The sequence below is a fragment of the Sapajus apella genome, unplaced genomic scaffold, assembly GCF_009761245.1.
Source record: "Sapajus apella isolate SASKATOON/1434 unplaced genomic scaffold, GSC_monkey_1.0 scaffold7, whole genome shotgun sequence".
Taxonomy (NCBI): domain Eukaryota; kingdom Metazoa; phylum Chordata; class Mammalia; order Primates; family Cebidae; genus Sapajus; species Sapajus apella.
Genome location: NW_022436947.1, coordinates 32974104 through 32998384, shown reverse-complemented (window position 1 = coordinate 32998384; position 24281 = coordinate 32974104). Strand labels below are relative to the sequence as shown.

Below are 24281 nucleotides of genomic sequence, written 5' to 3'. Positions count from 1 at the left end.
TGACAGAGCTAGGGGAATCCTTTTGACTCCAGAGCCTACACTGTTAGTGTTCTATTCAGTCTTCTTCCTTAGATGAATATTGATTAATTCTCCTGAGGAGTTCAAAGCTTATGATACACTCTTGGTTACAATGTCTGAATAGCATATCAACCAGGTTCATCAGAATTTGCCAAATTTTGTGTGTTACTGTTGATATGACCTGTTTCATGACAGCACTTAACAAACTGGTAGCACTTAATCACTCACATTTCACTACACTCATTCATTCTCTTATTTATTATTTAAACAAATACTAATATCTACTATGTGTTAGTTACTGGGCTAACTACTGGAATACAGCAGTGAGCAGGATGGACAAGACCCAGCTTTTATAGAGCTTTCAATTCACTTGGAGACAAACATCGAACACATAATTGTGATGGGGATCCACAGACTAAGCATAGGGAGTGATGACATCTGTAGATGTATTGGGAATGGTCACAGAATTCTTTCCTAGAGAATTAATGTTGATATCTGAAAAGGTTGAGGGTAACTCTGGTTACAGGTTGGACCTTTTACTGTAATTGTTTTTTTTTTCCTAATTAGACTGTAATAACTAGGGCTATGTCATTTATATATATGCACACACAGACACAGCATGTGCAGGCACCCCCCTCCAGGAGCTTCAAGTAGTGTTTGTAATGTGAAATGCATGCTATTAGTGTTTATTTCTAGGTATATGAAACAGATGGTACCAAGAAAGACCAGCATAGTTCTATGCATGTATACTAAGAATAGTTGACTCTTACTGAAACTTAAACTGCATGGTATTGATGAGTAAACAGAATGTGGTAGCAGATGAGGCTGGGGAAATACGTACTGAAGGAATTTGGATGCTGTACTTAGGAACATGGGCTTTATCTAACAAGAGATTGGGGAACCAACAAAGAACATAACAAAGAGAATAACATCTGAGTTGGGTTTTAGCTTTGGAGTAGCACTGGATAGGCTAGAATGGAGGATGTAAATGAGACTAGAGGCAGCTGGGCTCAAGTGTGGAGGTGGACCTGAGAAGGGGAGTGACACTGAGCGACTGGTATGCACCTGGCACCTACTTAGATGTTAACTCTCTGATCCTTAAAACCCTAGGCTGCAGGTGTCATCCTTACTATTATCCCTATGTTATATCAAAGCCCAGAGAGATGAATAATTTGCCCAAGGACTTGGTGGGGGTGGTTTGGAACCCAGGTTTGTTTTACTTCAGATCATTTCTTGTTTTACTGTATTTCTGCTTTACAGACTGGGAGGTTATGAGCAGAAAGTGGCTATTGATTTCAGAGGCTGAACAGTTTTGAGTGATAACAAGTATAGAGTGTTAACTATGGGAGGAGGTTGCTGAAAAAAGACTGGAGATTAAGGCTATTGACAGTTTAAAAACAACTTCCCTTACATCCCCCAACAAAATGTCAACAAATAAACCTTACCAAATACTTCTTATATTCAGTAAGTTTGGTAATTAAGGCTTATTGCCTTATGCCATCTCTTTTCCTGTTCATTTTTTCTTTTTAAAAATCTGGTTTTATCTTCATTTTGACGTGTTGCCTCTTTTTCCTCACTGTATTGTAAGGTTATTGAAGGCACTGATGATTCATAAATATTTGATTTCATTCTGATATTAAAGCATATTCTTGTCATTTTAGTTGAAGTTCTTGTTTGTCCTGGAGATTATGGGATCCTCTGAGCATTTCGGAAGGCAGTAGAACATAATGGTATATAGGAGCACACGCTAAAGAATCTAGAGGACCTTGTTTGAATCCTGGCTAGATTACTTACTAGTTATGTAGTCTTGTTCTAGTTATTTAGTTGTTTTCAACCTTTTCTTCTTGTTAATGGTAGTAATAACTATGTCATAGAAATGTGATGAGACTTATGTAAGATAGTACCATGTGACTGGCACATTGTAAACTACCTAAGTAGTAGGTATTATTGTAGACTGACTTTTTTTTTTTTTTGAAACAGGGTCTTGTCTTACTCTGTTGCCCAGGCTGGAGTGCAGTGGTACAGTCTTGGTTCGCTGCAACCTCCGCCTCCGGGTTCAGGAGATTCTCATGCCTCAGCCTCCTGAGTAGCTGGGATACAGGCCTGCATCACTCTGCCCAGCTAATTTTTGTGTTTTTAGTAGAGACAGGGTTTCACTTTGTTGGCCAGGCTGATCTTGAACTTCTGACCTCAAGTGATTTGCCCGCATTGGCCTCCCAAAGTGCTGATTACACAGACTGACTTCTTGAGATACATGTTGTAATTATATTGATGATTACAATTAATTTGTAACCCAAAACCTTTATTTCAGTGGTAGCTTGGATAATGTGGTACCTTGTTTTCCTTATAATGAACTAATATGTAACAGTTGTAGGTTATTTTGTAGAGTACTTTTCCTGCCTTTTTTCTTTGAGTTATTTTAATAATATTAACTGCCTTGTTTAAGTCAGTCATTTCTTATGTACTCCAGTATTTTTAAACTATCAACCTGATACTTTAAACCTGATAATTTCAGAATCTAAAGGGCCTTGTTTGAATCAGCTGATACTTCACTGACACTTGAAATACAGATTGCTATTCAGCTGTCGTTTGCTATTTTTCTGTCAGATATGCCTTAAATAAATGTATTTCATTTAACTACTTTTGTGTATCCTGGTTTTGTTTTTTTGTTTTTGTTTTTTTTTGAGACAGAGTTTTGCTCTTGTTGCCAAGGCTAGAGTGCAATGGCATGATTTTGGTTCACTGTAACCTCTGCCTCTGGCTTCAAGCAATTCTCCTGCCTCAGCCTCCTCTGTAGCTGGGAGTACAGGTGCCCACCACCATGCCCGGCTAATATTTTGTATTTTTAGTAGAGATGGGGTTTCACCATGTTAGGCAGGCTGGTCTCGAACTCCTTACCTCAGGTGATCCACCCACCTTGGCCTTCCAAAGTGCTGGGATTACAGGCTTGAGCCACCACGGTTGGCCTGTATCCTGATTTTTTTAACTGTATGTGGGACTCAACCTATGAAATTATTCTTGACAAGGAGAGGGTGAGTCAGAAGCATGTGTTGTCAGCTTTCATTTGTAAAAATCCTTTGATACAGGTGAGACCTAGATGATTTGTTTTTCTGACATTTTATTGTGAAAAATTATAAACATTTAGAAAATTTTAAGGATTTTACATTGAACATCCGTGGTTTTCTTCCATTAACATTTTCTGTGCTTACAGTACCACATATGTGCTCATCCACATCCATCACCCCGTCTTATTTTTTCATGCATTTCAAAGTAAACTGCAGATGTGTGTGTATTTCTCCTAAATACTGGTTTTGGAAAGTTTCTTCCTGGGTTATAACCTCCTATATTCTCAGTTGACAGATCTTTAGATAAAGACACTGCTTTTTTCTCATTTCAGTACATCCTAGCACTTCAACTTCAGTGTTATTGTGATGGAATATTACATCTAGTATCTTCAGTAAGAGAGGAACTCTTGAGTTTTTGGTATTTTCTGAATTAAAAAAAAAAAAAAAACCTAAAGTTACACAGTGAATAGGGAAATAAAACCCAAGGTTTTTGGCTATTATCTTTTATCTCTTATTTACTTCTCTTGGACTTACTAAAACAAGTTCTTTTCCAAACCAAATTTATTTCTCTTTGGTACCATGGACTTACTATAAAAATTGTTACATATGAGTGATTAAAAATATATACTCAAAAATATATATACTCAAAATTTAAAATACTTAATTCAGTTTTATCGTCATTAAAAAGGTTTTTGGAGAATTATAGCAATAATATATGTTTTTTTTTTTTTTTTTTTTTTTACTTTTTTTTTTCCCATTTATTTTATTGCATTTTACATTTTGGGGTACATGTGAAGAACATGCAAAATTGTTGCATAGGAACACACGTGGCAGTGTGATTTGCTGCCTTCCTCCCCATCACCTACATCTGGCATTTCTCCCCTTGCTATCTCTCCCCAGCTCCCCACCCCCCACCGTCCCTCCCCTATTTCCCCCCGACTGACCCCAGTGTGTAGTGCTCCCCTCCCTGTGTCCATGTGTTCTCATTGTTCAACACCCGCCTATGAGTGAGAACATGCGGTGTTTGATCTTCTGCTCTTCTGTCAGTTTGCTGAGAATGATGGTTTCCAGGTTCATCCATGTCCCTACAAAGAACCCAAACTCGTCGTTTCTGATGGCTGCATAATATTCCATGGTGTATATGTGCCACATTTTCCCTATCCAGTCTATCGTCGATGGGCATTTGGGTTGGTTCCAGGTCTTTGCTATTGTAAACAGTGCTGCAATGAACATTCGTGTACACGTGTCCTTATAGTAGAACGATTTGTAATCCTTTGGATATATACCCAGTAATGGGATTGCTGGGTCAAATGGAATTTCTATTTCTAGGTCCTTGAGGAATCGCCACACTGTCTTCCACAATGGTTGCACTAATTTACACTCCCACCAACAGTGCAAAAGTGTTCCTATTTCTCCACATCCTCTCCAGCATGTGTTGTCTCCAGATTTTTTAATGATCGCCATTCTAACCAGTGTGAGATGGTATCTCAGTGTAGTTTTGATTTGCATTTCTCTGATGACCAGTGATGATGAGCATTTTTTCATATGTTTGTTGGCCTCACGTATGTCTTCTTTTGAGAAGTGTCTGTTCATATCCTTTGCCCACTTTTGAATGGGCTTGTTAGTTTTTTTCTTGTAAATCTGCTTTAGTTCTTTGTAAATTACGGATATCAGCCCTTTGTCAGATAGGTAAACTGCAAAAATTTTTTCCCAATCTGTTGGTTGCCGATTCACTCTAATGATTGTTTCTTTTGCTGTGCAGAAGCTGTGGAGTTTGATTAGGTCCCATTTGTCTATTTTGGCTTTTGTTGTCAATGCGTTTGGCGTTTTGGTCATGAAGTCCTTGCCTACACCTATGTCCTGAATGGTTTTGCCTAGATTTTCTTCTAGGGTTTTGATGGTGTTAGGTCTTATGTTTAAGTCTTTAATCCATCTGGAGTTAATTTTAGTGTAAGGTGTCAGGAAGGGGTCCAGTTTCTGCTTTCTGCACATGGCTAGCCAGCTTTCCCAACACCATTTATTGAACAGGGAATCCTTTCCCCATTGCTTGTTTTTGTCTGGTTTGTCAAAGATCAGATGGTTGTAGATATGTTGTGTTGCCTCCGAGACCTCTGTTCTGTTCCATTGGTCTATATCTCTGTTTTGGTACCAGTACCATGCTGTTTTGATTACTGTAGCCTTGTAGTATAGTTTGAAGTCTGGTAGTGTGATGCCCCCCGCTTTGTTCTTTTTGCTTAGAATTGACTTGGCTATGCGGGCTCTCTTTTGGTTCCATATGAAGTTTAAGGTGGTTTTTTCCAGTTCTGCGAAGAAGGTCATTGGTAGCTTGATGGGGATAGCATTGAATCTGTAAATTACTTTGGGCAGTATGGCCATTTTCACGATATTGATTCTTCCTAACCATGAACATGGGATGTTTCTCCATCTGTTTGTGTCCTCTCTTATTTCGTTGAGCAGTGGCTTGTAGTTCTCCTTGAAGAGGTCCTTTACATTCCTTGTTAGTTGTATTCCTAGGTATTTTATTCTCTTTGTGGCAATTGTGAATGGAAGTTTGTTCTTGATTTGGCTCTCTTTAAGTCTGTTACTGGTGTATAGGAATGCATGTGATTTTTGCACATTGATTTTGTATCCTGAGACTTTGCTGAACTTGCTTATCAGTTTCGGGAGGTTTGTGGCTGAGACGATGGGGTCTTCTAGATATACAATCATGTCGTCTGCAAATAGAGACAATTTGACTTCCTCCTTTCCTATTTGAATGCCCTTTATTTCTTTTTCTTGCCTGATTGCTCTGGCTAGAACTTCTAATACTATATTGAATAGCAGTGGTGAGAGCGGGCATCCTTGTCTGGTGCCACATTTCAAGGGGAATGCTTCCAGTTTTTGCCCATTCAGTATGATATTGGCTGTTGGTTTGTCATAAATAGCTTTTATTATTTTGAGATACGTTCCATTGATACCTAGCTTATTGAGTGTTTTTAGCATAAAGGGCTGTTGAATTTTGTCAAAGGCCTTCTCTGCATCAATTGAGATAATCATGTGGTTTTTGTCTTTGGTTCTGTTTATGTGGTGAATTACGTTTATAGACTTGCGTATGTTGAACCAGCCTTGCATCCCCGGGATGAAGCCTACTTGATCATGGTGGATAAGCTTTTTGATGTGCTGTTGCAATCGGCTTGTCAGTATTTTATTGAAGATTTTTGCATCTATGTTCATCATGGATATTGGCCTGAAGTTTTCTTTTCTTGTTGAGTCTCTGCCGGGTTTTGGAATCAGGATGATGTTGGTCTCATAAAATGATTTGGGAAGAATTCCCTCTTTTTGTATTGTTTGGAATAGTTTCAGAAGAAATGGTACCAGCTCCTCTTTGTATGCCTGGTGGAATTCAGCTGTGAACCCATCTGGACCTGGGCTTTTTTTGGGTGGTAAGCTCTTAATTGCTGCCTCAACTTCAGACCTTGTTATGGGTCTGTTCAGGGTTTCGGCTTCTTCCTGGTTTAGGCTTGGCAGGAGGCAAGTGTCCAGGAATTTATCCATTTCTTCCAGGTTTATTAGTTTGTGTGCATAGAGTTGTTTGTAATAATCTCTGATGATGGTTTGAATTTCTGTGGAATCTGTGGTGATATCCCCTTGATCGTTTTTTATTGCATCAATTTGGTTATTCTCTCTTTTCTTTTTTATTAATCTGGCTAGTGGTCTGTCTATTTTGTTGATCTTTTCAAAAAACCAGCTCCTGGATTTATTGATTTTTTGAAGGGTTTTTTGTGTCTCTATCTCCTTCAGTTCTGCTCTGATCTTAGCTATTTCTTGTCTTCTGCTAGACTTTGAGTTTTTTTGATCTTGCTCCTCTAGCTCTTTCAGTTTTGACGATAGGGTGTCAATTTTTGATCTCTCCTTGCTTCTCATGTGGGCACTTATTGCTATATATTTTCCTCTAGAGACTGCTTTAAATGTGTCCCAGAGATTCTGGTATGTTGTGTCTTCATTCTCGTTGGTTTCGAAGAACATCTTTATTTCTGCCTTCATTTCATTGTTTATCCAGTCAACATTCAAGAGCAAGTTGTTCAGTTTCCATGAAGCTGTGCGGTTCTGAGTTAGTTTTTGAATTCTGAGTTCTAACTTGATTGCACTGTGGTCTGAGAGACTGTTTGTTACGATTTCCGTTCTTTTGCATTTGCTGAGGAGTGATTTACTCCCAATTATGTGGTCAATTTTAGAGTAGGTGTGATGTGGTGCTGAGAAGAATGTATATTCTGTGGATTTGGGGTGGAGAGTTCTGTAAATGTCTATTAGGTTTGCTTGGTCCAGGTCTGAGTTCAAGTCCTGGATATCCTTGTTACTTTTCTGTCTGGTTGATCTGTCTAATGTTGACAATGGTGTGTTAAAGTCTCCCACTATTATTGTGTGGGAGTCTAAGTCTCTTTGTAAGTCATTAAGAACTTGCCTTATGTATCTGGGTGCTCCTGTATTGGGTGCGTATATATTTAGGATCGTTAGCTCTTCTTGTTGCATTGATCCTTTTACCATTATGTAATGTCCCTCTTTGTCTCTTATGATCTTTGTTGCTTTAAAGTCTAATTTATCAGAGATGAGAATTGCAACTCCTGCTTTTTTTTGCTCTCCATTTGCTTGGTAAATCTTCCTCCATCCCTTTATTTTGAGCCTTTGTGTATCCTTGCATGTGAGATGGGTTTCCTGGATACAGCACACCAATGGGTTTTGGCTTTTTATCCAATTTGCCAGTCTGTGTCTTTTGATTGGGGCATTTAGTCCATTTACATTTAGGGTTAATATTGTTATGTGTGAATTTGATACTGCCATTTTGGTGCTAGCTGGCTGTTTTGCCCTTTAGTTGAGCTGGTACTTGTTGTTCCTTTATATGTGTAGAGCCTCTTTCAGGAGCTCTTGTAGAGCTGGCCTGGTGGTGACGAAATCTCTGAGTACTTGCATGTTCCCAAAGGATTTTATTTTTCCTTCACTTATGAAGCTTAGTTTGGCTGGATAGGAGATTCTGGGTTGAAAGTTCTTTTCTTTAAGGATGTTGAATATTGGCCCCCATTCTCTTCTGGCTTGTAGGGTTTCTGCTGAGAGATCTGCTGTGAGTCTGATGGGCTTCCCTTTGTGGGTAACCCGACCTTTCTCTCTGGCTGCCCTTAGTATTTTCTCCTTCATTTCGACCCTGGTGAATCTGACGATTATGTGCCTTGGGGTTGCTCTTCTTGACGAATATCTTTGTGGTGTTCTCTGTATTTCCTGGACTTGAATGTTTGCCTGCCTTGCTAGGTTGGGGAAGTTTTCCTGGATAATATCCTGCAGAGTATTTTCCAGCTTGGATTTATTCTCTTCGTCGCATTCGGGTACGCCTATCAAACGTAGATTAGGTCTTTTCACATAGTCCCACATTTCTTGGAGACTTTGTTCGTTCCTTTTTACCCTTTTTTCTCCAGTCTTGCCTTCCCGTTTTATTTCATTGAGTTGATCTTCGACCTCTGATATCCTTTCTTCTGCTTGGTCAAGTCGGCTGTTGATACTTGTGCATGCTTCACGAAGTTCTCGTGTTGCAGTTTTCAGCTCCATCAATTCACTTATATTCCTTTCTATTTTGTCCATTCTTGTTAGCATTTCGTCAAATCTTTTTTCAAGGTTCTTAGTTTCTTTGCATTTGGTTAGAACATGTTCTTTAAGTTCACAGAAGTTTCTTACTACCCACCTTCTGAATTCTGATTCTGTCATTTCATCTCACTCATTCTCCATCCAACCTTGTTCCCTTGCTGGCGAGGAGTTGTGATCCCTTTTAGGAGGAGAGGTGTTCTGGTTTCGGGTGTTTTCATCCTTTTTGCGCCGGTTTCTTCCCATCCTTAAGGATTTATCCACCTGTCGACTTTGTAGTTGCTGGCTTTCAGATTGGGTCTCAAATCTTTCAGATTGACGTTCTGTTTGTTGATGATGAGGTTATTTCTGCTTCTTGGTTTTCCTTCTGACAGTCTGGCCCCTCTGCTGTAGGTCTGCTGAGGTTCACTCCAGGCCCTGCTTGCCTGGGGTTCACCTGCAGCAGCTGTTGAACAGCAAGGGTTGTTACCAGTTTTCTTCTTCTTCTATCTTTGTCCCAGAAGGATACCCGCCTAGTGTCAATCTGATCTCTCCTCTATGAGGTGTCTTTTTGGATATATAGGGGTCAGGGAGCTGCTTGAGGAGACGGTCTTTTCTTTATAGGAGCTCAAATGGTGAGCTGTGAGCTCTGTTGTTGTTCATTCAGAGCTGCTGGGCAGGTACTTTTAGGTCTGCTGCAGCAGAACTCATAAACTGCTTTTTGTTCCCAGGTGCTCTGTCCCAGGGATTTAGGGCTTTATTTATGAGTTTCCGTTATGCTGCTGCCTTCTTTTCTTTTTTTCCTTCAGACCTGCCCAGCCCAGCAAGGAGGCAGCCTAGTCACTGTCGGCCTATAGCAGCTTTGCTGAGCTGCTGTGGGCTGCGCCCCGCTGCCGAGTGAACTTCCCTGCAGTCCTGTTTATATGGGTGTAGTTAGAACTGCTTTGGCGATGGTGGCCCGCCTCTGTTGGGGCGGAGTCTCTGCTGTGGCGTGTTGCCTTGGCAACGGCGGGCTGCCTCAGCAATGGCGGGTTGCCTTGGCAACGGCGGGCTGCCTCGGTAATGGCGGACGCCCCTCCCCCACAGAGCTGGACTGTCCCGGGTTCAGCTGCGCTCGCTGTGAAATTCTCAATCCAGAGTTTCTGGTTGCTGTTCTTTTATGGGGGTGGGGCCAGCCGAGCCTGATCGCCTGGCTCCCTGCCTCAGAGCCTTTTTTAAGTTGGTGTTCCAGTCGCCTGTTGAAGAGGCGCCGGGGTCTGTTTGTTTTCCCCTGCGGCCACTCACTGCGCTGGCTTAAACAGTGGCACTGAGGTTTGTGGCGCTTTTTTTTCTTTTTTTTTTTTTGCCCTGGAATCTACTGTCCTGGTTCTCTGCTCAGTCCCCTTTTTTAACCAGCATATGGGCGACTTCCCGTGGCTCCAATCGCCAGCCAAAAGGGCACCCGGACCGGTGTATTTTGTACGGAGAACCGCGGCTCCGGGGCGCCGACAAAGCAGCCGCGCAGGGCAGAGCAGCGGCGCTGGTCGGCGCCGGCCGGTGCTGGCTGGCACAGCAGCGCTGGCCACAACAGCCGCGCTGGCCACAACAGCCGCGCTGGCGAGCGTGGAGCACCTCTGCCCGGGAATTTCCTAGTCTGTGGGCAATAAAAACGCGGCGTCCACTCACCCTCTGCGCTTTCACTGGGAGCTGCAATCCTGAGCTGTTCCTAAACGGCCATCTTGGATCCTCCAGCAATAATATATGTTATAAATATATATGCTCATGTAAGAATGAGAAAAGAATGTAAAGTATGGCAAAAATTGAGTTTCATAAAAACATTCCTAAAAAAAAGATTGGGAGGACCTATAAACAGTTTTCTCTGGGTTGTATGGCAGTGTAGGTTTTGTTGTTGTTGTTGTTTTATTTTTGCTTTAGTGTATTTAAATTTATTTGGTAAACCTATATTTTTAATCAGAAAAGATACAAAAATTCAGCAAAGAAACCTGTTTTGTAGCTTGTATTTACATTACTCTGAAATTAAAAATTAGAACCCATTTAAGGGATGTTGTGTAGATCTTCATTTGGTTCAAGGTTTGAAAACAAAAATATGTTTTATTAGATACTTAATTCTGAACCTAAATCAGTGAGCCAAGCATGGTGGCTAAAAAGCACAGATAGATCAGTAAAAGTTGAAGCAATAATTTTTTCATGTATTGAAATGACTGTATTTTTACATGTATTGAGTTATACCTCAGCTATCATCTGCTGTAACCAAAGAAACTCCAGTATTTTCATTTATTCAATAGGAGAGATTCTTAGATTTTGTGGATAATTGGGCTGAATAGAGGTTCTATGATTCTGTTGAGGCCAGCAAAGGTTTTTTGAATGATACTGCTCTACGGATGTGTTTTTGGGGAGAGAGGGCAATGTGAGTTAAAATAGTCTTCTTTGTAGGTCAGAATATAGCTACTAAGTGTAGAATACTTACTATGTATGCTAAGAGAACTATGCTAAATTATTTACCTATATTGTTCTTTTACCATCCTATGAGGTAATTTTTTCGTGGTCTTTTACCAGGTAACAAAGATGAAGCAGGTTGAATTTCTCACCTAATAAAGCTTGATTATTGCTCACTGGGATTTTAGTTTATGATGGTTAAAACTGAGGATTGGAATAGTATTGAATAATGGAAAGACCTCTGGAAGTAGAGTCAAAAAGCTTAGTTTGTCTCTGTAGCTTACTTGCGGGTTAACCTTGGACAAGTTAATTGACCTCTTTAAACTTCTTGTTTCTTCTGTGAAATGTTTTATTTATGCCATCTTTATTTTCCTCATAGGAAATACTGAGAATCAAACATGATAATATATGTGAATATGTGTCATCAATTGCTAATTGCTAGATTAGTTGGGATTGTAAGGACAGTGGAAGGGAAGAAAAGGGAGACTGTTTCCTAGCTCTTAAAAGTCATTGTTCCTTTATTTGAAGTTGGACTGAGAAGAATGTGAGTAATTGGACTTACTTGTATGTTTGTATTACAGTTGTTACACTCCTAAGGATGCTAGTCAAAATTAATTTTCAGTTTTTTATCTTTATATGAAAAATAGCCACAATAGTTAGTTAAATATTCTGGTTAGCATATTATCTTAAATTATATAAAAGTTATCAATATGTAAGTATAGTTCAAAACGTATTTGTTATATATTACATGGAAGCTGTTTTTTCCCTGATATTTCAGAAGTTAAGGATCTGAAAAAAGTAATAGGTCTTAGGAAATACTAAAGCATTATATAAAATTATCTTATTTAATCCTAACATCAATCACTGAAGCAATGTTTTCATCCCTATATTACGGAGAGGTGAAGTCATTTGGTCAAGTTCACACAGCTAATCATTGGCCGTACTGAGATTTGAAGCCCAGAATGTCAGATTCCAAAGCTCAGGCTCTTTGCTTTATATATACTTGTCTTCCAGTATCACTAAATTCTTGTTAGTTATTATTAAATCAATAGAATCTAGCAAGGTCAATGGATACAGTGTTAGTATTAAAGAACTCAGTTGTATTTCTGTTTGCAGTAATGAATTTAAAATAATAGAAAATGAAATTTGAAAATTTATGCCGTTTTTCCGTAGCGTCTAAGAGCAATCAAGTGCTAGGAATAAAATAGTGTAGAAACTATGTAGAAAATGTTGATTTGTACTTTAAGGGGTTTAAGTATGGGGTTATTTGTTTGCTTTTCCAAAGAGCTCTTTCTGGTAAATATTAACCACTTTACTATTTTGTATCATTTTGCTTTCATCGTAGTTGATGCTGATGTAACAGTTATAGGTTCTGGTCCTGGAGGATATGTTGCTGCTATTAAAGCTGCACAGTTAGGCTTTAAGGTAAGGTTTAACTCAAACCAAGTATTGATTTATTTTAATTTGGGAAGTGTTGATCATACTCATAAAGTACTTTGCAGGCAAAAACATGGCAAATACTTTCATAACTCTAAAATTATTTATAAGCCTAAGACTAATAAAGTTTAGGCTCATTTGGTTGTAGTATACTCTTGGAAGGGAAAGTGAAATCTATTATTTTTCATCTCTTCCCAGTACTTTTCATTTTGGCTTCTAATCACACTTTGGAAGATACAGTGATAGAACTAAAAGCATATATTTGGTAGTGTTAAGCAAACAAAAATATCTTTTAGAGTAATTCACTTGTGGATTAGCCCAAAAGAGTTTCATTATTCAAATGACAAATTATAAAGGACAGTATATTTTAGTCTCTGTAAAACACAGCCTGAATAGCTTGTTTTGTACAAAATTACAGCAGATATATTTGGAATTTTAGTGATCTGAAACATTGAGGTTATGTGCAGTTCAATAATGTTTTCTTTGGTTGTAGACAGTCTGCATTGAGAAAAATGAAACACTTGGTGGAACGTGCTTGAATGTTGGTTGTATTCCTTCAAAGGTGAGCATATGTTTTGTACAGTGCAGAGGTTTTTGGCTAGCAACCAACTAGAAGTATGGATTGAGACTAGATTAGACAAATACAGTTGTTAAAAAACAATCCAAGTTGTGGCACACATTTCACACAGAAAATAAAAAGATGATAAGAAACATATTTTTCTTCTGTAAAACTTAAAGATTGCTTTCACTAGTCTGCCACACATTCCTGAAATAGCTTCCTTGTCTCAGAATGCCTAGCTCTCCATTCAAACAGACTCTAATGTTCTAGTTTTTTTCTCTTTATCTTTCCTTCACCAGTGTAACAGATAATAGATGGTAAATTGTTCTTTTAGGTCCTTTATGTATATAAACATGACTGCCTTTTTCACCTGCCACCCTGACGTGTGTACTTAATGCCTTTACTTTTAAAGAAAGTAAAAATGTCTTTTTCATTATTGTTTGTTGAATGTTTTTCACATCATTATTGTTTATCTTTGATTAGTAAGAGAAACTGAATTGGTGTAGTTCCATATACTATTCCACGTAGAGAATGCCATGTCTTTTTTTTAACTTCTTTTTAAATTTTTATTGTAAATTGACAAATTACAATTGTAATTTGGCATACAAAGTGGTGTTATGATTTATGAATATAATGTGGAATAGTATAGTCAAGTGAATTAACATATTCAGCACCACAGTACTTACCATTTTTGTGGTGACACCATTTGAAAGAGAATATCATTTCATAAGTGCTTTTTGATTATTTGAAGTCTGCTTATGAATATTTGATAATCTTTTTAATTTCCTTTAGGCTTTATTGAACAACTCTCATTATTACCATATGGCCCATGGAAAAGATTTCGCATCTAGAGGAATTGAAAGTAAGTATACTTTTATGATATTACCAGACTGCTTGACTTGGCTTTTCTGACCAAAGACTTAAATGTGTCTAATGTATGTGTAATAGATGTTGAGTGAAGAAGGAGTAAAATAAAGAATCTTAAAAATGTGAAGAGATTTATTTATAAAACATAGGCCTAAATCCAGATTTCTCCCAGCCAGGTTCTAACTAGGCCTAACCTTGCAAACCCAGGTTTCTACCATTACATGTTCTGTTCCTTTGCTAACTTTTTCTGGAAGTTTGCCTTCATGTGTTTTGGAAGAGTCAGTTTTCATTTCCCTGAAACCTGGAGATCACTGAGAAGGCTGGATTCCTGAGTACTGTGGGGAGATAGAAGAAGGAAGGGAGGCCCACTTAAGCTGTTGATAGTAGAAAAATTAGAGGAGAGAAAGAGTGAGACATAGCGGAAAAGGAGGAGGACATTTCATAACATATCTTGTATCCTGACATACTTTTTGAGTTGTTTTGATGTTTTGTCTCCAATTATTGTTGTTGTTAGATACTTCCAGAAAGGTAGTGTCTTCTGGGCGGGACCCGGTCATACTTGGGTTGTTACTTTTCCTTCATTTGTTTCTTTATAGAGGTACATTTGAGGGGTTGTTTGTAGGCAATCCATTGGGAATAGAGATGATGTTTATACACTAAAGCAAATAGAATATCAAACTAGATGAAAATTGGAATGATGTAAAGAAAGAAGAGCTAGGGATAGTAAGGAGACCTGTATTGTAGGCAAGGCTTTTATATCCTAGCTCTGTGACCTCAGGTAAATCAGAAATCTCTCAGAGCCTCTTTTTCCTTATCTCTAACACATGTGTTTGTTGTTACACGAGGTGCTTTCTAAGACACTCTTCTTACCTCTCAAGTTTGATTGAGATGAGCATTGTTGCTGAATACTGTTGCTTTAGAGTTCTCTTCTGAGTTGAATGAGCGATTAAAACCTGGGTGATTAAACTTTTTAATATTAAACTTTTGTATTTGAAATTTTTAAATGTGTATTTTTTATTTCATGAAACTTCCTTTATTTAAAATTTCAGATGATGTTTGATTTTGTCGTTTCTACTTATATATCTTCCAGACTTATAACCATCATAAGGTGTTCAGAGGATATGTTATCACAGTGGGATATAATATTTTATTTTGAACTGCATTTTTACTCAGGGTAGACATTTTACAGTGTTTGATAGGTTCTGTTTTTGTGATAGAATGATGTTGACCTTTTGTCAGCTATAATTATATGTTATTACATTTTGAAACTTTAATACTGCCTTTTATAAGAATTAGGTTGAAATTTTTCAGTTTTTGGTGTGTGAAAAACACTATTGCTACAGTAATTTAGCGGACTAAAGATTAATTTAACAAATTACAGTGTCTGAAGTTCGCTTAAATTTGGACAAGATGATGGAGCAGAAGAGTACTGCAGTAAAAGCTTTAACAGGTGGAATTGCCCACTTATTCAAACAGAATAAGGTCAGTGTTTAATATTCAGATTTCTGCTTTACTTTGAATACACATTAAACTTTGCATTACAGAGTGATAATATTTGAACTCGGCTACAGCGGGATATTTATTTAATTTAAAGTAGTTTGCTAATCTGAAATAGATTTCCCTGACATGTATCACAGATTTTTTGCTGCACCATGTGTAGCATTACTAAGTAATGAAGCCTTTTGTTTTAGATAAATTATTTACACAGTATTTTGCCTTCGAATGATTTATCAAAGAAATTACTTTAAACTTTGTGAATTATTAAACGTTATTTCGTAAAGGTTGTTCATGTCAATGGATATGGAAAGATAACTGGCAAAAATCAAGTCACTGCTACGAAAGCTGATGGCAGCACTCAAGTTATTGATACAAAGAACATTCTTATAGCTACGGGTTCAGAAGTTACTCCTTTTCCTGGAATCACGGTATTTATGCTTTATCATTTACAACCATTACAACTTTTCTTAAGAAACGCGTTTTGTAAATTATGTGTGCTATTTGTGAACTTTGAATGAGAAATTTCTGACTGAAATACAATATTTTAATGGTCATTCAGCTTTGGGAAGTTTCCTGTCTTTATTCTGCAATGATTTTGACTAGATATGGAATATTAAGATATGTTTGATTGCAGTATGAAGTTAAAATTGACTGTTGCGTTTTCGAATATTGAATGATAAAATTTAAAGTTAGCATTTTCAATGGGATTTGATGAAATTGGATATATAGATACCTCAAAACAAATAAAATGACTTCGTAGTTTTAGTGATTCTACTGAGATCACAGTTTATAAATACACTTGTCTCTTCATATTCATGGAGGATTGGTTTCAGGACCCTCCTTGGTTACCAAAACCTGCACATACTCAAGTGCCTTGCATAAAATGACATTGTATTTGCATATAATTTGCATCTGTCCTCCTGTATACTTTAAATCCTCTCTAGGTTACTTATAATACCTAATACATTGTAAATGCTATGCAGGTAGTTCTTACACTGTATTGTTTAGGGAATAATGACAAGAAAACCATCTGTATCTGCTCAGTATAGATGCAACCATCGATTTTTTTCTGAATATTTTCAATTCACCTGGTTGGTTAAAAATCTGCAAATTCAGAACCCATGGATTTGGAGGGTCGACTATACTAGGGTTTTTTTAAGTTATTTTGATTATATCTTTTGTTTTTCTTACAGATTGATGAAGATACAATAGTATCATCTACAGGTGCTTTATCTTTAAAAAAAGTTCCAGAAAAGATGGTTGTTATTGGTGCAGGAGTAATAGGTGTAGAACTGGTAAGTGTTGTCTTTCCGCCTCTTATTACTTCCTCGGAGTTGGAAGGGACTTAACGGTCCCCTTTTTGATTCTTTGTATAACATTATAGGCTGATCAGCATTGAGTTTTGCTTAAATACTTAGTAATAAAGAGTTTACTTTTGTTTTTTTCCAAGACAACCTATTTATGTATTCACTCATTAGACTGTTCTGTTTTAGTCTGTTTCCTTGTATCTTCCACCCTTCCTGTTTCCTAGAAGTTATCTGATTCTTTTTTAATGCAACAGCCCTTCAGATATTTGAGGATAGCTTTCATGCTGAGCAAATTGTATTCCAGATAAAGATGATTCTTTTTACCATGACATACATTATTTGGCTCTTCCCTTCTCTGTCCTCATCTTGATGCCTCTTAACTTAGGTTTTAGAAATGTCAGACTACTTGCATTTCTGTGAACACCATGTTATTTTAGACCTTGTGTCTGCCTTGTCCTCCCTTCTTGTCCATCTGGCAGCTTTCCACACATTTCCAATGACCTCCCTTCATTTTAGAGCCATTGTGCCTTATAATCACCAGGAATTGCTCTACTTCTGAAATAATAAATTCAGATTTTTATTATCTAACTGTGACCTCCTGTCTGCTTTTACTTAGTTATTCCTAGTGTTTGTATCCTTATTTTAGGCTTTCTAGTCCATAGATCTGCTTTTTTGCAATCTGTCCTTTCCGGTCTTAACAGCCTTCCTGATCAGCTTCGATGCCATAGTCCATCACATTAGCCACATTCTTACAGGTGTCCTTGAGTTGCTTGCCTCACTGTTCTGTCATATCTCCTTGGCAAAACTCTAGTCCTGTTTGAATGCAGGAGTCTGCCTTTTTTATGCTATTTCCAGGCTGTTGACCGCAGCTAGAGAAAAAAACACCCTATACATTGCTATTTGTGTAAATTCTTGGCACAAACCTCAACAGGAACCTCAGCCTTGCCGATAATTTATTATTTCCTAAGATGGTACACTGTCCTGGTCTCTGCAATGGCCATTTCGTTTTCTGCTCAAATCTCTGCTTGTATACTGTCTTCTCTGCCTATGGATGACCTTGTGTCCTAAATATTACATAAAAGAGAAATCATCAGATGAGAATTTCCTCAAGTTGATGCCCTAAATTTGAAAACTCTTTTACCTGTTAAACCTGTCCTTTTGATTATCTCTCCTATTACCATGGAAATGCAGTTTTTCCCTAAGACTAATCCCTTTACTTGTGCTTGGTAACACATCATCTGCCTTTTCAGTGACTTGGTTTTGTGATGTTTATTCTTGTATTTTTCAGTCTTCAAACTCTTTTCTACTTCTGCTTCCTTCTCATTTACAATTCTGCTTGCCTCCGTGTGTGCACCTGTGTACCATACACATGCTCAGATGCATTTGCACTCATTAACAGTGGCTTGTGTGCACATTAATAAGCCTTCCCTTGGTCCTATGTCCTCCTTCAGTGACCAGTTTCCTTCTCACTTTCCCTTTAAAACCTAGCTTCTCAAGAGTCCATGCTTTATTTCATCAGCTTCCACTCACTCCTCATTGTATGGTTTGTGCCAATAAATTGCTTTAAGGACATGAATGCATTTATTGCTCAATCTGGTGGACTGATTTCTTCACTGCTTTATTTGACAGTAATTAATTAGCATTGTTGATTTTCTTGCCTTTGAAACTCTTTCCCTGCTGTCTCTGAATCCGTAGTCTTCCGGTTTTCCATCTATTCTTTGGGCTGAATTCTCCATATTATGCAAGTTCCACTTTCTTAGGATCCCTTTAATTGTTAATATTACTCTAGATTCTATCTTAGGGTTCTGTCCTAGACATTTTTTGTCTTTCTACAGAATATTCTCTTCACTCTCACCTCAGTTACCCAAGGACTACAGGTGTCTGCAGCCTGATCCTTTCTCTTTGCCTCCAGACTTTTATACCTGAATGTCTACCTGTGAGTCTTACAAGTATTCTGTTCACTAAATGAACGACTTAACCTTTCTATCCCTGTCCTACTCCCCACCCCTCACCTCAAACAAACCCAAACCTATTTCTCTTCTGGCATTTCCCATCTCAGTGGGTGGGTACTGCTGTCTACATAAAGGTCAAAGCGAGAAGTTTGGGACTTATACATGATTTCTCCTGTCCCCTCCGCCACCATTTCACTCAGTCAGTGAGTGCTAAGATGTGTGCGTGCTCGCGCGCGCGCACACACACACACACACACACACACACACACACACTTTATATTTACTTCTCTTTATTCATCTGTTTAGATACTAGTTCAGGCCAGCATCGAGTCTTGCCCTAGGTCTTCTGGTTTCTTTCACCTTTCTCTAATCCTCATTGTGGCTAGAGTGATTTTTCTATAACACAGATTTAACCATGTTCCTTCTCTGCTTAACACCCTTCAATGGCTTACTATTACTGTTAGGATAAATTCAAACTCTTTGCTGTTTAAAGACTAGCATGATGTGGCATCAGCTTATTTCTCTAGCCTTTTTTCTATCGCTTATTTCTGTAGCTGTTTCAAACCACATACTAGTATATTGAAATAACAGTTCCTGAACAAGCCAAGTTCCTTGGTCTTATCTGTAGACTTTCCTCTATTTGTAATATTTCTTCTCTCTACCAGTTGTTGCACTCTTGAGAGCCCCTCCCTGACTACCCTAGATGTCTTTACGTATTCTTGTTGAGTGTTCCATTGCACCCTATACTTGTGTTTCTTACAGTATTTATCTTACTTTCTTGGCATTAAAAGTTGAACATCCCAAATCTGAAAATCAAAAATCTAAAATGCTCCAAAATCTGAAACTTTCTGTCATTATGACACTAAGGAAATGCTCATTGGAGCACTTCAGATTTCAAATTGGGAATGCTCAACTGAGCAAGTATATAATGCAAATTTTCCAATATCTGGGAAAATATTCAGAATTTGAAACACTCTGGTCCCAAGCATTTTGCTTAGGAGATACACAACCTGTACCTGTTCTCTTGTCTCTCTCTCATTAAATCATAAACTCTAAGAGGGCAGAGATCATGGCTGTTTGATTCACTGTCTTTAGCCTGTAGCACAGTAGCTGATACATACAGGTACTTACATATTAGCTTTTATTCTTATTGCTCATTTGTTGATCGAATAAAAACCTTTCAAAAATCAGCTTAGGCTGGGCATGGTGGCTCATGCCTGTAATCCCAGCCTTTTGGAAGGCTGAGGCAGGCAGATTGCTTGAGCCCAGGAGTTTGAGACCAGCCTGGGTAACAATGTGAGACCCCATCTCTACAAAAAATTAAAAAAAAATTAGCTCGGCATGGTGGCGTGTACATGTAGACCCAGCTACTCAGGAGCCTGAGATGGGAGAACACTTGAGCCTAGGAGTTTGAGGCTGTAGTGAGCTGGGATCATGCCACTGCACTCCAGCCTGGGCAACAGAGTGAGACTGAAAAACCTGAAAAACAAAAATGAGCTTATAAGTTACCTTTTTAGTGAAGAATTCTTTATTCTAAGAAAGCTCAAGTCTTTCATTTTTTGCGTCCTTAGTATAATGTATCTACATTTCCATAGCACCCACTAATAATTATACATTGCATTTGTTTGTTTTTAGCTGACTTTCCTATAAGACCAAAGCTCCTTGAAGGCAGGACCGAGTTTTTAATTCATATTTAAATCTCCATTGCTTTTCGTAATGTTTAGTACTTAGGTGTCATAAATACTAGATCTGTTATTTTCTCATCAACCGTCGATCCTGCTAGTCCATCAAGACTTGTAATCTAAACATAATGTTCTGGGTTGCAGAGAGTACTTCTTTTGATATGCATGGCATACTTCTTATAATGTAATCCTTTAAACTTTGTTTTTTTTTTTTTTTTAAAGTAGACATTGAGCCCGTGGTCTGATAAAAACTACATTTTTTTTTGCATTTAATTCTGATTTTTTTAAACCTAAATAAGGGAGGGACTTTGAACCTTTATTCTTGCTTTAATTTAACCTTGTTCACTTGCACTCATATTCCAATCTATATCTTAGTCTTGATTCTGTCATTCTTATACATAACTGCTTTTACTTTTCATAGTTCATAAATTTTGGAAGTATGACAATTAAGGCATGCGGTCCATCATCTGATTTTATTTAATCTTGGTTAAGCAAACTTCCATTGTCATTCATGTCATCAGTACAAATTTTTGGCCAGGATGAAATATGGAAAGCCATCTGACCGTAGAGTCTTTAACCAGTTATAAACAGCTTTGATGTTTACTCATCTTCATTTCTCCACTGCATCTGCAAGGATGTCATGAGATTTTCTTAATTTTTTTTTTAACATCTTGCTGATAACAAAATATACTACATTCACCAGTCCAGAAACCCTTCAGAAAGTAAGAGTAGTTTACGTGACCTGTTTGGAACACTTGTGGTAGTGTCCAATGATTGTGAAACCAGCTGATTAATAATGTCAATAATGTCATCTACTATTTAGCAGAATTTCTTCCATTTTAAAAAATTCAGGCATATTTGCTGGTCTGCCACCTTTTACCAGTTCCCCTGTGCTAAGTTCCCAGAGTTCACTGAGAGTGCCTATATTGCCAAACTCTTAATTGGGTTGATGGGGGAGTTAACTCTTTAAAAATGACCAGTTCTTATCTTGGGCCTTGCCTCTTGGTTAACAATATTTCTTCTGTTCATCCTACTTTGAAAATTGTTCTTATAGGTGGATAAAACCAGAAAAAAGGAATAATAATTGCCTTCTTTTATTGGCCATTATGATACTGTCTCCAAGCAATAATTGTATTTCTTCATCTCAGCACTTTCAGTTTAGGTTTTTTTTATAAGACTTGAGTCCTTTGACACAATGATTTAGGTATCTGTTACCGTATTGAATTAGTTTTTACATGTCTTTTTAAAAATTTAAACATACTGAGAATTAATTTGCAGGGTAGCCATATCTGTTTATTATCTTGTAAAGATTATTTACATAACTGTATTTTTATTTTTTATATTTTGCCTTCTTCCATTCCAGTTTAGTATTAAAGAACATATGTTTTAGAATTGAACAGATTTAACTTTGAATTTCCACTCTGCCTCTTACTGACTTATGTTCTTGTTAAGTTAATGAGCCACCCTGAACTAGTTTGTCATCACAAGGGGAATAAAAATAACTAACTTACAGGACTGTTGCTGGGATTTAATACATTTAAAACACTTAATGCAGTGCCTGGCGTCTGGTAAGCTCTAAAAAAGTGGTAGATGCTGTTGAGTTTTTCTGTCTGTATTTTGAAACCAGTTTTCCGAAAGAGTAGGGCACTTGTCTGTGCTCATCACTCCCTACTTGGAATTAGACTCCAAGATGATGTTTCTTATCATTTCCACACTCCCATTATTTCTCCTCTATTTATTTCTATTTCAGTTTCCACGAGTGGGTCCTTTTTTTGGTTTCCTTTTTAAACAGCTTTATTGAGAGATAATTCACATACCGGTTCACCCGTTTAAAATGTACAATTCAATGGTTTTTAGTATATTCACAAAGTTATATGGAGTTGTCTAACTCTAGGACATTTTCATAACCCTAAAACAAACTTGGTACCCATTAGCAGTCATTCTCCATTTCTCCCTCTGCTCAGCCCTTGGAAACCACTGATTCTACTGTGTCTATGAATTTGCCTATTCTGGACATTTCATATAAATGGAATTATGCAATATGTATTATTTTGTGTCTGATCTCTTTACATTGGATAATGTTCTTATGGTTCATCCAAGTTGTAGCATGTGTGTATACTTTTTCTTTGTATGGCTGAATATCCCATTCTCTGGATATGGCACATTTTGTTTATCCATTTATCAGGGATGGACATTTGGGTTGTTTCTACTTTTGGACTATTATGAATGACACTGCTATGTCTATTTTTACAAGTTTTTTTGTGGATTTGTGTTTTCATTTCTCGAGTATATACCTAGTTGTGTTGTAATTGTTGGATCATATGATAATTATTTTAACTTTTCAAGGAGCATAGTTACACCTTTTTCCATACAATCCCACCAGCAGTGTAAATTTCTTTTGCTCCACTTTCTCACTGGTACTTGGTATTGTCATTTTTTTTTTTAATTGAGCTGTTCTAGTGGTTGTGTAGTAGTAACTCATTGTGGGTTTTTCCCCCATTTTTATTTTTTAAATTGCTACATAATATATGTACTTTTTTCAAGGTACATGTGATATTCATATAATTAAATCAGGGTAATTGGGTTATCCATCACCTCAAACATTTTTCTTTATGCTAGGAGCATTGATTTACTCTCTTCTAGCTATTTTGAAATGTATAATTGATTAATGTTAGCTATAGTCAACCCTACTGATTAACACCCGGTCTTATTTCTTCTGTCTGATTGTATATTTGTACTCATTAATCAACCTTTCTTCATCCCTCTTCTCCCCCTAGCCTTCCCTGCCTCTGGTAACCGTAACCATCATTTTGCTCTCTCCATGAGTTCAGGTTTTTTTTTTTTTTTTTTTTTTTAAGCTCCCACATACTAGAACATGCAATATTTATTTTTCTTTGCCTAGCTTATTTTGTTTAACATACTGTCCTCCAGTTCCATCTATGTTGTTGTAAATGACAAAATTTCATTCTTTTTTTTTTTATGGCTGAATAATCCATTGTGTATATTTACCACATTTTGTCTTTGTTTGCTGGTGGACACTTGAATTTATTCTGTATCTTAGCTATTGTGAATAGTGCTGCAGTAAACATAGAGTGCATATATCCCTTCAATATATTGATTTCCTTTCTTTTGGTTATATATCCAGTAGTGGAATTGCTGGCTTATACTGTTCTATTTTTAGTTTTTTGAGGAACCTTCACACTGTTTTCCATACTGGCTGTACTAACTTATGTTCCCAGTAACAGTGTATGAGGGTTCTCCTTTCTCCACATATTTAACAGCATTTGTTACTACCATCTTTTTGATAAAAGCCGTTTTAACTGGGGTGAGATGATAGCTCAGTGTGATTTTGATTTGCATTTCTGGTGATTAATAATGTTGGACATTTTTTCATCTGTCATTTGAAAGCCTTGTTTTGAGAAATGTCTATTCACTTCTGGTGTGCATTTTAAAATTGGATTGCTTTTGTGCTCCTTATATATTCTGATTAATCCCTTGTCAGATGGATAGTTTGCAAATATTTTCTCCCATTCTGTGGGTTGTGTCTTTGTGGATTGTTTCTTCTGCTGTGCAAAAGCTTTTTAATTTAATGTAATCCCATTTGTCTGTTTTTGCTTCAGTTGCTTGTGCTTTTGAGGTCTTATACAATAAGTCTTTGCCCAGACCAGTGTCCTGGAGTATTTCTCCAGTGTTTTTTTCCAGTAGTTTCATAGTTTCAGATTTTAGATTTAAGTCTTTAATCCATTTTGATTTAACTTTTGTATATGGTGAAAGATAGGGGTGTAGTTTCATTCTTCTGCGTACGATTATCCAGTTTTCCCAGCACCGTTTATTGTTGAGATTGCGTTTTCCCCATTGTGTTGAAAATGAGGTAG

The 24281-nt window shown here is 37.4% G+C and overlaps 1 protein-coding gene across 1 annotated transcript in view; it reads left to right on the top strand.

Moving 5' to 3' along the window:
- The window catches only part of DLD (dihydrolipoamide dehydrogenase), a 35486-nt gene that overhangs the window by 4795 nt on the left and 6410 nt on the right, over positions 1-24281 (top strand). Inside the window, exons 3-8 of the mRNA XM_032276305.1 lie at positions 12451-12530; positions 13036-13104; positions 13894-13963; positions 15350-15450; positions 15750-15893; positions 16659-16760. Coding sequence (XP_032132196.1) covers positions 12451-12530; positions 13036-13104; positions 13894-13963; positions 15350-15450; positions 15750-15893; positions 16659-16760 — 566 coding nt within the window. The remainder of the gene's footprint in view (positions 1-12450; positions 12531-13035; positions 13105-13893; positions 13964-15349; positions 15451-15749; positions 15894-16658; positions 16761-24281) is intronic.